Here is a 13,224-nt window from a genome sequence, read left to right as displayed (position 1 = left end):
AGATTTACTTGTAGGGTTTCGCAGTTTAGCAGAACGTGCCATGGCGAGGTCAAAGTGAGCCTGGTCCGCATTGTCACACAGATGGATGATTCTGCACAGGCAATCGGCAGCAAACACCCGAGTGGCCCAGCGAGGGGCCACAAAGGGCTTGGATTTGTCTTCCTCGCCTAGCGTGGTGAACATGGTATCATCGTCCATCTCATCTTTCTTTTCAGATTCTTCATCTTTCCCACTACTTAAAGGAGTGGCAGTACTCATATCTATAATAAAAATGGAAACAAATTATAACCACCTCACATATAGCAAAATGATACTTCAGAAATAGCATTAATGTTAGAAGACAATTAAAAAAAGACTAAATTCTCAGTCCTTTGAAAGTAGAATTGCCAAGCTTTTTAAAGAAAATAATCAATCAAAAATCAAGGAAAAGAGGGGCCGGCCCAGTGGTGCAGCAGTTAAGTTTGCATGTTCCGCTTTGGTGGCCTGGGGTTCGCCAGTTCAGATCCCGGGTACTGACCTATGCATTGCTTGGCAAGCCATGCTGTGGCAGGAGTCCCACATATAAAGTAGAGGAAGACGGGCACAGTTGTTAGCTCAGGGCCAGTCTTCCTCAGCAAAAAGAGGAGGATTGGCGGCAGACATTAGTTCAGGGCTAATCTTCCTCAAAAAAAACCAAGGAAAAGATAACATAAAAGTACATATTTCTCTAGTTTTACACACTATTACAGTGTAACCCAGGATTTTTATATATGAAAATTTAGTTTGAACATAGTCTTTCGAAAAACTAAAGAAAGTTCATTAGTTTGTAATGTAATCTAACGTTGAACATTTTTACAGGAATTTATAGATGAAAAATTATTAGTATTTTTAAATGTAAGCTCAAGTTTATATATCGTATCTATATCTATATGTGTCTATATCTATATCTGTGTACATATATGTATATATAGATATATAAATCAGAAGTAAAATAATTTTCATTATTTTAAGAACGCGTTTTTTATATTACATACATACCACTAGAAGCTGCTAGGACATCTTTACAAAGCATCAGCCAATGGGAAAGCTTTTCTACAGCCAGAGATGAAAGCATATGTCCCAAAGTATCATGAATATCAGAACATAATTTTCTGTCTGTCTCCCGGTCTAGCATTCCAAACAGAAGCCCCTCGAGGCCAGTTTCTGTTATGTTAACGCCTTGGTGCCGGCAATGGATATCACTTCGAGCACTAACTCCAGGGGCGAAAGGACTGACATCTGAAAAGCAAAGCAATTTTCACAAAGGAACTTGTTTAAGATTTTGTTGTATACTATAGGTAACAATTATAGACTAAGGCTTACATGTAAATTCACAATTGCAACAAAACAAGCCTAGCTATATATACAATTTATGGTTCCAATTTACATATCTTTAGGATTAGAATTTAATCTGATGAAGATAAAACTGTGAGCTTTACGATCAATTATTCTGAGGTATTTTAAACAAATCTCCAGGAAATATAAATATATATTTGATTCTAACAAGAAAAAGTGTGGGAACAAGACATGTTTGTAAATAGGTTTAATTTAATAGACAAAAAAAATTATTGCTATATTTGTCGGAAGAACAAATGGAAATTCATTCAGTCTTACAGTTCAGATTTTTAAAAATCTATAAAGCCAGAACATAAATTATAAACAGATTGTGTCCTAAAAGTTCATTTAAAGACAGGGAAAATCCTTTCCAAGAAACACACAATGTGATTTCACTTATACATGGAATCTTAAAAACACAAAGAACACATAAGAAAACAGAAACAGACTCTTACATGCAGAGAACAAACAAATGGTTGCCACGGGGTCGGGGAGCAGAGGGGCTGTGAGGGAATGGGTGAAATAGCGAAGGGGATCGAGAGGTAAAAGCTTCTAGTTCCAAAATAAATAAGTCACAGGGATGTAACGCATAGCATAGGGAATACAGTCAATAATATTGTAATAAGGTTGTATCGTGACAGATGTGTGATGACCATTTTGGAGCATATAAAAATATCAAGTCAGGGGATGGCCTGGTGGCATAGTGGTTAAGTTCAGCATGCTCCGCTTCAGCAGCCTGGGTTCACGCGTTCAGATCCCAGGCATGGACCTATACAACTCATCAAGCCATGCTGTGGAGGGATCCCACATGCAAAACAGAGGAAGATGGGCACAGATGTTAGCTCAGGGCCACTCTTCCTCAAACAAAAAGAGGAAGACTGGCAACAGGTGTTGGCTCACGGCCAATCTTCCTCAAAAAAAAAAAAAAAACAAAGCACTATGTTGTACACCTAAAACTAATATGCTATTATATGTCAATTTTTTCAATGAAAAAATTTTTTAAATAAAAAATCACACAATCAAAAAGTAATGTTGTTATGCAATAGTAGTTAAATTTCCTGCTTTATCCAAAAAATTCTTATCCTCATAAACAGCAGTAGTACTACAGGCAGCCTTAAGAATGAATACTGTTGGGCTCTCAGAAGTCTAAAGCCCTCTCAACCTCGAAGGGAGTGAGATAGAGGATGCAGGCTGAGAAGTGGCTCTTTTAGCTGAGTCACTCCAAAGACAGAAAGAGGGGAGGTTGGAAGAAAATAGCCACAGCGAGGGGAATTCAAAGACAGTAGGAAAAGTCAAAAGAAAAGGTTCCAAGGAAAGAGAACATTAGGGAGAGATGAGGCACAGAGGCCTATTTTTCACTCAGCAGTATGTAGTGAATATTTTCCCATATCAAGAATTATACTTTTACAATGTGAATTTTCATGACTACGTATTAAATCACTGAAGTAACTGGTAAACCATTGAGGATAAATTCCTGAAGGGGAATTACTAGATCAAGGTTAAGCACATTTTGAAAACTTTGGGGATATACTGACAAAAAAAATCCTCCAGAAAACTGGTAAGACTTTACGTTTCTACCAGCAATATAAGAAATTTCTCTTTTATTCCTACTTCTCCCAACACTGGTTATAACAATTATTTTTAATCTTAGTCAGTTTCATAGAAGAAAAATGCTATCTTATGATTGTATTACCTTGCAACTATTTAATCAAGGGAGGTTAAAGATATTTCATATGTTAATATTTCTTCTTTTATAAAACACCTGGAGATTTTACAGATGCACAGAAGAGTTCACATAGCAGCCTGAGACTACTTAGCAAGGCCTGATCTGAAGGTTAGCCCTTGTTCACCATCTGGGAATTGCGTTTCAGGAGGGCTCCCACCATTTCCAGAGAAAAGTGGCTTACTGTGCCTTAACTGTATCAACAATATGGTTTATGCTGAACATCTGCTTTCCCTCTGAGAGTCTGAACTTTTGGTACACGCCAGGCAGACCATGCCTACGTGACCAGCCCCCAATAAAAACCCTGGGCACGGAGTCTCTAAGAAGCTTCCCTCTGGACAACATTTCACGTGCTGTCACAACCCACTGCTGGGAAATCAAGCACATCTTGTGTGACCTCTTGGGGTGTTAATGCATGGGAGCTTGCGCCTGGTTTGCTCTGGACTTTCCCAAAGCACCTACCCGAGGCACCAGAAGATCCAGTATGAATTCAAGCTATACTTAAAACCCTTCAAAAAAGCAAAAAGAACTGAAGAAAGCAAAGATCTACTTTTTGCTATGCAAACATCTACTGGTATTTCATAGTTTTATGAAAAGTTATATGAAAAAGCTTAGTTTTCCTAAACCTTTTTACGAAAAGTTATATGACAAAAAGTTAACTACTTGTCCAAGACTGGAAGCCTTCAGGTACCCCCAAAATAGGTCATGTCTCTTCCAAACTCTATTAGTGAGATACGGCCATATCCCCAGAGTCAGTCCCTCCTTTCACAGCTCAAACACCCTCAAGGGATGGCAGAAGTATCCTGAGACTAAACGCTATTCATTTTTTTTATGCTACAAAACTTTTAACCAAGTAAAAATGTGAAATTACCAAGAAAACTATACTGGAATTTTTAAAGTGATAATGGTTTTATTTTATTTAAAAGAATAAGAATACTGACTATATTTCAATGCAAAATGTTATTTCATGAGTAATATTCCTTTGAAATGCTGAAGCCTTCAAACGACAAGAATACCGAAGGCTGAGATGACTTACTAGCCCCGCCGCTCTCTTTGTCCCCCACGTTCTTGGCGAGGCTCATGGCATACTCGCAGACTTCAGCTGCTTCTCTTTGCGCAAGCTGCCGGAGACACGCCACAGCGGCTCGTCGAAGCAACAAATGCGAGCTACATAAGTGAACCTGTAAACCATAACAATTTTAGATTTTTTTTAAAAAGCTGTAATCTCACTTGCCTAATGAATTTATATCAAAACCGCACTGGGGAAGAGGCTCTTCATTTAATAACCTCAGTTGTTAAAAATACAGCTAAATAATGGCTTTCTGGAAAAATACTACTACTAATAAAATACATAAAGAATATTTTAGTGGCCAAAATAACTGTCCCAAGACCTAGGCACTAAAGATCATACAACGTAGATGAAAATCCAGAAGAATCTTTTGCACATCTAAACTTTGCCATGTAAAATATTTTAAAGATTTTATTTTTCCTTTTCCTCCCCAAAGACTACGGTACATAGTTGTGTATTTTTCATTGTGGATCCTTCTAGTTGTGGCATGTGGGATGCTGCCTCAGCATGGCCTGATGAGCGGTGCCATGTCCACACCCAGGAGTACGAAAACTTAACCACTTGGCCACAGGGCTGGCCCCTTCCATGTAAAATATTTTAAGTACAAAGAGATTAAATGTAGTGAATGAAAAGTTAGGGGGTAGAGCACAGAGAAAGAATTGAAAGCAAAGGAGGATACTTACTAAAATAAACAAACAAAATCAAGCAAACATAAACACCTGAAAAGAACTACAAAATGGAGCCTTTCGGTACAGAATTTTTTTTATCTCAAAACTTCCTAAAACAATCAATATAGTACATTCTACTACAAGAAGTAAAGTATATGATGCAGCCTAGCATAATCATTAAGGGCTCTGGCTCCAGTTGCCAGACTGGGTTTGAAACCTGGCTCTGTCACTTACTCCTGTGTGACCTTAGACAAGTTACTTAACCTCTCTGTGCCTTATTTGCCCACATATAAAATGGGGACAGTAATTCTTCACAGAAATATAGTGAAAATAAAATAAGACAATACACGTATTTTGCTGAGAACAGTAGCTGATCACGGTAATTGCTTAATAAATATTAGCTATTATCATTATTACTAAAAATCTGATTCATCAAGAAAAAGACTATGTTTCACATGCTGCTTTTTAAGCACGGACGTAATACATTAAGAAAGAATCCCATCCAGAAATGATGAAAGGTGGGAATAATTATGTGAAATACATCGCCTCTTCACAATGCTAGTATATTTTTATATAATAAAAATATAGCATTATTATATTATAAATATAATATTAATCTAGCATTTGTAACTCAAGATATATTTGCATAAAATTCACTGCCTATGAAATTTACACCAAGTATTAAAAAAGTAAAAAATAACTGAAGGAGAAAATATGACAGATTTTTTTCAACACTATGTTTTATTTGCTTCTGTTCATGAAAATAAAGACATTCGGGAACTTTCAAACATCCTCTAATTGGAAAGCTTAAGCATGGTCATATGAGATGGGAAGGACAAGTCACTTAGTCTCTCAGAGTTTTTGCCTTTTTATCTGTACAATGGGGACAATGTCCACCCTGCCTATCTTACACAATTGTGGAAAGAATCAAATGATCAAATAGATATGAAGCAAAACACTATAAAAGTTTAACTTAATTAAAATTAAATAGAATTGTAGCTAAGAAAATACGCTCGAGCCAGCCCTGATGGCCTAGTTAGGCATGCTCCGCTTCGGCAGGACGGGTTCAGTTCCCAGGCATGGAACCACATGACTTGTCTATCAGTAGCCATGCCGTGGCAGCAGCTCTCATAGAAGAACTAGAAGGACTTACAAGTGGAATACACAACTATGTACTGGGGCTTTCGGGAGGAAAAATAAGAGGAAGATTGGCAAGAGATGTTAGCTCAGGGTGAGTCTTTCCCAGCAAAAAAAAAAAAAAAAAAAAGAAAACCAGTGAATGAAACGAATAGTCATAATGACTAGTGAAACTGAAACCCTAGAATTCACAATCCAGGAAACTTACATTTTTTGTTTTGGTCTAGTTTGATCTTTTGGGAAACACACTGGAGGCTCCCTAAATAAACTGAATGAAACAGCTTTATACTCACACAAAGGCTAGGAACGAGACTAGAGAGATTGACGTGTCGTGGTGCAAACATGTGAAGCTGCTGAAGGCAAGATATGGCAGCTGCCTGCACGAGAGAATCTGAATGGTCCTGGGTGATTGCACAACCCACCAAACAAGAAGAACGAATTGTGGAAATTGTTGCTCCATTCCCTAGCAGCAAAATAAAAGAAAATGTAAAAATACAATTATTTTATTAGTATCACCAAAAATATTCCTAGAAATCAATTATCTTATAAGTAACACCTCGTTCTGATTACTATTCAGATTGTTTTGAAAACAAAAGTATACAAGGTCCATAGAAATGATTTCAAACCATGACTGCATATAGACAATAATATACCTCTCTTGGATTTAGCTGGGTTTATATTTATTCTCAGATAAACTATATTATTTTTAAACCCGTCACTGTTTTATTTGAAAGAGCCAGAAGATTCTTTGTTCTCTGGTTCTCTATTTTAACCAATATTATCACTTCTACAATACAGTAACTTCAAATTCTATTTTCCTAACAAGATTAATGGCAACTTTAACAGACAGGAAAAATAAATTGTAGTGTTGTACATTGTCTATATAAAAATGTCTTAATTGCTAAATATAGATGATTTAAAATTTTTACCAATGTAAAATAAAACAATTTTATATACATATAAAGACCAAACAGGGAAATCAGAGTCGCTAAGAGTCACATCTAGTTTAAAATAAGCATTAACTCATCAAACATTGCATTAGATAGCTTTTGGTAAACAACCAGGCTTAGTGAAAGGTGCATATGTATTCTTTCCATAACTTTATGATATTCACTGGAAGCCTGGAAGAAAACTATTAATTTTCGCAAAGAGGACACTGAGTCTAAGAAAGAGACATGTCTAAATAAAACATTTTTAAGTTCCTAGCATTCTTCCTTAAGATCTTTTCTTTTTTTGCTTCTTTTTTTTTTTAGATATCTGTCCGAATGGATGCAACATAGCATACTGGTTAATAACGCAGGCAAACGAAATTGATCTGGGCTTCACCTCTGATTCCAATCACTCATTGGCTATATAGATAAAACTCTGGAAAAGTTCTTAACTTCTCTCAGCCTCAGCGTTTCATCTGTAAAATGGAGAGATATACCTATCTCAGGACTGTTATCAGAATTAAAAGAGATAATGTATATAAAGAGCTGAACTGTGGGGCCAGCCCAGTAGCATAGTGGTTAGGTTCGCATGCTCCACTTCAACGGCCCACAGTTTGGGGGTTCGGATGCCAGGCATAGACCTACACACCACTCGTCAAGCCACGCTGTGGCTGTGTCCCACATGCAAGATGGAGGACTGGCACAGATGTTCGCTAGCAACAATCTTCCTCAAGCAAAAAAAGAGGAGGATTGGCAACAGATGTTAGCTCAGGGCCAATCTACCTCATCAAAAAATGTTTTTAAAAAAAACTCAACTCATTAAAAGATTTTAAAGAAAAGGTAAAGAGAAAATGGGAAAACCCTGGAAGTGACATATATTCAGGATAAATTCACAGTATTTTTCTGACTTGAGTGTTTACTTTAACCATTGGTAGAATTATTTCAGTTGAATTGCGTGATAAGAATATGGGCCTTAAGATCATAAATCTGCTACTCATTAGCTGACTAAATCTAGGCAAGTTGCTTACCTTCTCTGAGACTGCTAAATTAGACAGCATTATCTACCTTATGGCAGCGGTTTTTTTAAACTACATTCCTGACCCTTAGAGTTTAAAAAGAAGTGAGGCAAAAGTCCACGAAGACAAGCGGATGGCACTCCAAGGCAAAGGAACTCCACTTTCATTTTTGTTTTCCTGGGGCTCCAGTAAAATTTCATTTAGAAATGTTTTTTGTGTGCAAAACTTCAAAAAAACACCATCAGTAATCGGTTTGTTGTAGAGATTAAATAATATAGCATATGTAAAAAGCAGAGTTCCAGGCCTTTGGTAAATCATAAGCATAGTACATAGTAATATATAGTAATTAATATTATTATTACAAGATTCCTTTAAGAAACATGATGGTGACATTCAGGAAAATGAAAGTAATTATCTGCCTAGTTCCTTTAACTTAAGATGAATTTACTTACCTTGTAGTTCAGGGCCAACAGTAGTTATTATAGCACCCAAGCATCTACCCAAACACTGATGAACTTCTGTATGTGAAGGTGGAACTGTCAACAGCAAGGTAAGAACTAGAGACAATGTTGGTTCCACATATCCACGATACATTGGACCACTAGAATCCACTATCAAAGCAAGTGAATGAAGAGACCAAGTCTGGAATAAAATATAATTTTATTTTGAGTGATATCAGCATCATGGTGGAGTGAACTTTCCCAAGACTCTCTCCCCTCCGACATACAACGAACAGGGGCATCCATACTCCAACAGAAGACATCGTAACATAACATAAAAAACATCGGAGAAACACACGCAGCCACATGATGGAGGGCAGAGAGGCTGGAGCCCCCCTCGGAGAAGCTGGAATGGGGTGAGAGAGAATTTCACTTCCTCCCCTAAAGACTGTGATTTGCAACTGCGTGAGGTTCCATGAGAGAAGGAATGGGGGAGGGGTAGCTTGTTCATGGGATCACCAAGGACTAGATTGTTGCCTAGAGGGAAGCCCTCTAACGGGGCGAAAGCTTTTGCAGGGGGTGACCTCATCAAGCCAACATCCCAGGAGACCAGAGCAAGAGGAAGAAAGCCCGGAGAGCACACAGGATAATCTAGAGGAAATGGATAAATTCTTAGACTCTTACAACCTCCCAAAGCTGAATCAAGAAGAAACAGACAATCTGAATAAATTAATCACAAGGAAAGAGAATGAAACAGTAATCAAAAGCATCCCAAAGAATAAAACCCCGGGACCAGATAGCTTCTGCGGGGAATTCTAAGAAACTTTCAGAGAGGATTTAATACCTATCCTTCTCAAGCTATTCCAAAAAATTAGGGGAGATGGAACACTTCCTGACACATTCTACAAGGCCAACATCACTCTGATACCAAAGCCTGACGAGGACAGCACGAAAAAGGAAAACCATAGGCCAATATTGCTGATGAAGATAGATGCAAAAATCCTCAACAAAATTTTGGCAACCCGAATTCAGGAATACATCAAAAGGATTATATATCACAATCAAGTGGGATTTCTACCAGGGACACAAGGATGGTTCAACATCCGTAAATCAATCAACGTGATACACCACATCAACAAATTGAGGAATAAAAACCACATGATCATCTCAATAGATGCAGAGAAAGCATTTGACAAGGTCGAACAGCCATTTATGATAAAAACTCTTAACAAAATGGGGATAGAAGGGAACTACCTCAACATAATAAAGGCCATATATGACAAACCCACAGCCAACATCATAATCAGTGGGCAAAAACTGAACGCCATCCCCCTGAGAACAGGAACGAGACAAGGATGCCCACTCTCACCACTCTTATTCAACATAGTACTGGAGGTTTTGGCCAGAGCAATTAGGCAAGAGAGAGGAATAAAAGGAATCCAAGTAGGGAGTGAAAGAAAGGAAACTTTCACTGTTTGCTGATGACGTGATCTTATATATAGAAAACCTCAAAGAATCCATCGGAAAACTAATAGGAATAATTAACAACCACAGTAAAGTTGCAGGGTACAAAATCAACTTACAAAAATCAGTTGCTTTTCTATACTCCAATAATGAACTTACAGAAAGAGAACTCAAGGATACAATTCTGTTTACAATTGCAACTAAAAGAATAAAGTACTTGGAATAAATTTAACCAAGGAGGTGAAGCACTTGTACAATGAAAACTTTGAGACATTACTGAAAGAAATTGATAGTGACATAAAGAAATGGAAAGAGATTCCACGCACATGGATTGGAAGAATAAACATAGTTAAAATGGCCACACTACCCAAAGCAATCTACATATTCAATGCAATCCCAATCAGAATTCCAATGACATTCCTCATGGAAATAGACCAAAGAATCCTAAAATTCATTTGGGGCAACCAAAGACCCCGAATTGCTAAGGCAACCCTGAAAAAAAAGAACAAAGCTGGAGCTATCTCAATCTCTGACTTGAAAACGTACTACAAAGCCATAGTGATCAAAACGGCATGGTACTGGTACAAAAACAGGCACACAGATCAATGGAAGAGAACTGAAAGCCCAGAAATAAAACTGCACGTCTACAGACAGCTAATCTTTGACAAAGGTGCCAAGAACATACAAAGGAGAAAAGATAGTCTCTTCAATAAATGGTGTTGGGAAAACTGGACGGCCACATGCAAAAGAATGAAGGTAGACCATTCTCTCATGCCATACACAAAAATAAACTCAAAATGGATCAAAGACTTGAAGATAAGTCCTGAAACCACAAAACTCCTGGAAGATAACATAGGTAGTACACTCTTTGACATCAAACTAAAAAGGATCTTTTCGAATACCATGTTTTCTCAGACAAGGGAAACAAAAGAAAAAATAAACAAGTGGGAGTTCATCAGACTAAAGAGCTTCTGCAAGGCAAAAGAAACTAGAATCAAAACAAAGAGACAACCCACCAATTGGGAGAAAATATTTGCAAATCATATACGTGACAAGAGGTTAATCTCCAAAACACATAAAGAACTCACACAACTCAACCATAAAAAAACAAACAACTCAATCAAAAAATGGGGAGAGGATATGAACAGACATTTTTCCAAAGATATACAGATGGCCAACAGGCACATGAAAAGATGTTAAACATCACTAATCATCAGGGAAATGCAAATCAAAACTACAATGAGATATCACCTTACACCTGTTGGGATGGCTATAATTACCAAGGCAAAAAAATAACAAATGTTGGAGAGGGTGTGGAGAAAAGGGAACCCTCATATACTGCCAGTGGGCATGCAAACTGGTGCAGCCACTATGGAAAACTATGGAGATTCCTCAAAAAACTAAAAATAGAACTACCATACGACCCAGCTATCCTACTACTGGGTATCTACCCAAACAACTTGAAACCAACAATCCAAAGTAACATATGCACCCCTATGTTCATTGCAGCGCTATTCACAATAGCCAAGGTATGGAAACAATCCAAGTGCCCATCAACTGACTGGATAAAGAAGATGTGGTATATATATACAAAGGAATACTACTCAGTCATAAAAAAAAAGACAAATTCATCCCATTTGCAAGAAGATGAAAGGACCTGGAGGGAATTATGCTAAGTGAAATAAGCCAGACTGAGAAAGACAAACGCCAGATGATTTCACTCATATGCGGAATATAACAAGCACATGGACAAAGAAAACAGTTCAGTGGTTACTAGGGAAAGGGGGTAGGATGTGGGCACAGGGGGTGAAGCGGAGCACTTATGTGGTAACAGTGAAGAAATAATGTACAACTGAAATCTCACATTGATGTAAACTATTATGAACTCAAATTAAAAATTTTTTTAAATATATATATTATTATTCTAGTTGTAAGGAATAATTAGAGTATACTAAATTGATTTATTAACTTAAATTTTACTAAATACTAACATCTTACCTGTTAATCAATAAGCTAGAAATCAATTAAAATATATTCCTTAAGGAATAAAAGGCAGCACATAAGCTACCCAACTGCCAACAACCAAAGCAACTGATGTACAAATGCTATGTTTAAAGTTTCTCTACAGCATAGCTTTGAGTGTCAGAAAAACATTTCCATGATGAACTCACTTTCTTCTGTTATAACGTACGTATATTTCCCACTTCCAAAAGACAATGACTTACGTAATGTGTTTGATATAGTGGACATCAAATATATCTTTATTGCCTTTATTGCTGGAGTTTTGCTAAGAAACTAGCCTGAAATAAAACAATGATCATGACAAATTTCCAGAGCAATGATATTCACAAAGAGCTCTTCAAGTGATCGACCCATTTCAGGCCCCTATTAATGTTTACTAAGCACAAAGTAACCTAACAGTTTTTGTAAAACTAACTCCAGAGCAATATACTGTAATCAGTACAGGCCTGAGAAAACAAAAAGTCTGTTAAGCTGCCCACATCCAAGTGCAGAAGAACCTGCCTTTTACTTCTGCTGTTGGCAGCTCTAAAGGAGAGTTGTATTACTGGGCTGAGGACAAAGGTCTCAATAGAGAGGTTTCCCAACTTGCCAACACAGTAGAAAAAAATCCATACCTTAACTTCTGCTACTTTTCAATCTACCTCAACCCTAGAGAACTCAGCAACCTGACTTGGACAGGTATGTACAGAAACCACACCTACTGACAAGAGCTAGCGAAAAGTAATAAGGATATGGCAGCTTGAGGGAGAAAGACCAGGGCACACATTCTGGAGGAAAAAAGTAATGGAAGAAACAACAAAGACTTTAATAAAACTATAACAAACATTTTTAAGGCAATATAATTACAGCACAAAGGAGATTCTAGAAGTGTCTTCAAAAAAGCCACCCATGATTTATATTAAATATTCAGTAGAAAACTGGAAAGAAAGAAGTTATTGCTAAAAACCAGAATCATTATCTCGAAGATCAAACGGAAGATTACCCTGTAACATTGCGTAAAAATACAAAAAAATAATGAGGAAAAAGACAAGAGACATAATTTATGCATAATAAGAATTTCAGAAAGAGAGAAAGAAAAGATAAACTTATACAAAACTGGGTGAGATTTCTAAGCTTCAAGGATAAAGAGAAAAACTTTTACACACTGCCAAACCAAAATACAAGGTTACATATATATATACATATTTCAGATGTTTCTTGGAAAAGCAATGAAAAGATGGGGAATAAAGAGCTGTGATGTCCATAAGCATCCATTAATTCAGAAGTTTTTTACATAAGTAATTGTTTTTTGGAAGTGTGAAAAGTATGCATATATAAAAGAAGGAAATGAATTCATCATTGAAGTTTTATTTCTGGATATTCAAGGGAATGTAACTGATCCAAATTATAGTAAAATGTTTTGT

General features: G+C 37.0%; 1 protein-coding gene across 2 annotated transcripts in view; it reads right to left on the bottom strand.

Annotated features, from left to right (window-relative positions):
• Positions 1-13,224, bottom strand: part of HEATR5B (HEAT repeat containing 5B) — a 103,681-nt gene that overhangs the window by 43,443 nt on the left and 47,014 nt on the right. For both annotated transcript variants that reach the window (XM_046660574.1, XM_046660575.1), the window contains exons 20-24: positions 8,348-8,537; positions 6,244-6,413; positions 4,113-4,257; positions 1,018-1,257; positions 9-260 (exon numbers count right to left, since the gene is read on the bottom strand). In XM_046660574.1, the coding sequence (XP_046516530.1) occupies positions 9-260; positions 1,018-1,257; positions 4,113-4,257; positions 6,244-6,413; positions 8,348-8,537 (997 nt within the window). The remainder of the gene's footprint in view (positions 1-8; positions 261-1,017; positions 1,258-4,112; positions 4,258-6,243; positions 6,414-8,347; positions 8,538-13,224) is intronic.

The sequence above is a fragment of the Equus quagga genome, chromosome 5 (genome assembly GCF_021613505.1).
Source record: "Equus quagga isolate Etosha38 chromosome 5, UCLA_HA_Equagga_1.0, whole genome shotgun sequence".
Classification (NCBI taxonomy): Eukaryota; Metazoa; Chordata; class Mammalia; order Perissodactyla; family Equidae; genus Equus; species Equus quagga.
This window is presented reverse-complemented; position numbering and strand designations above follow the sequence as displayed.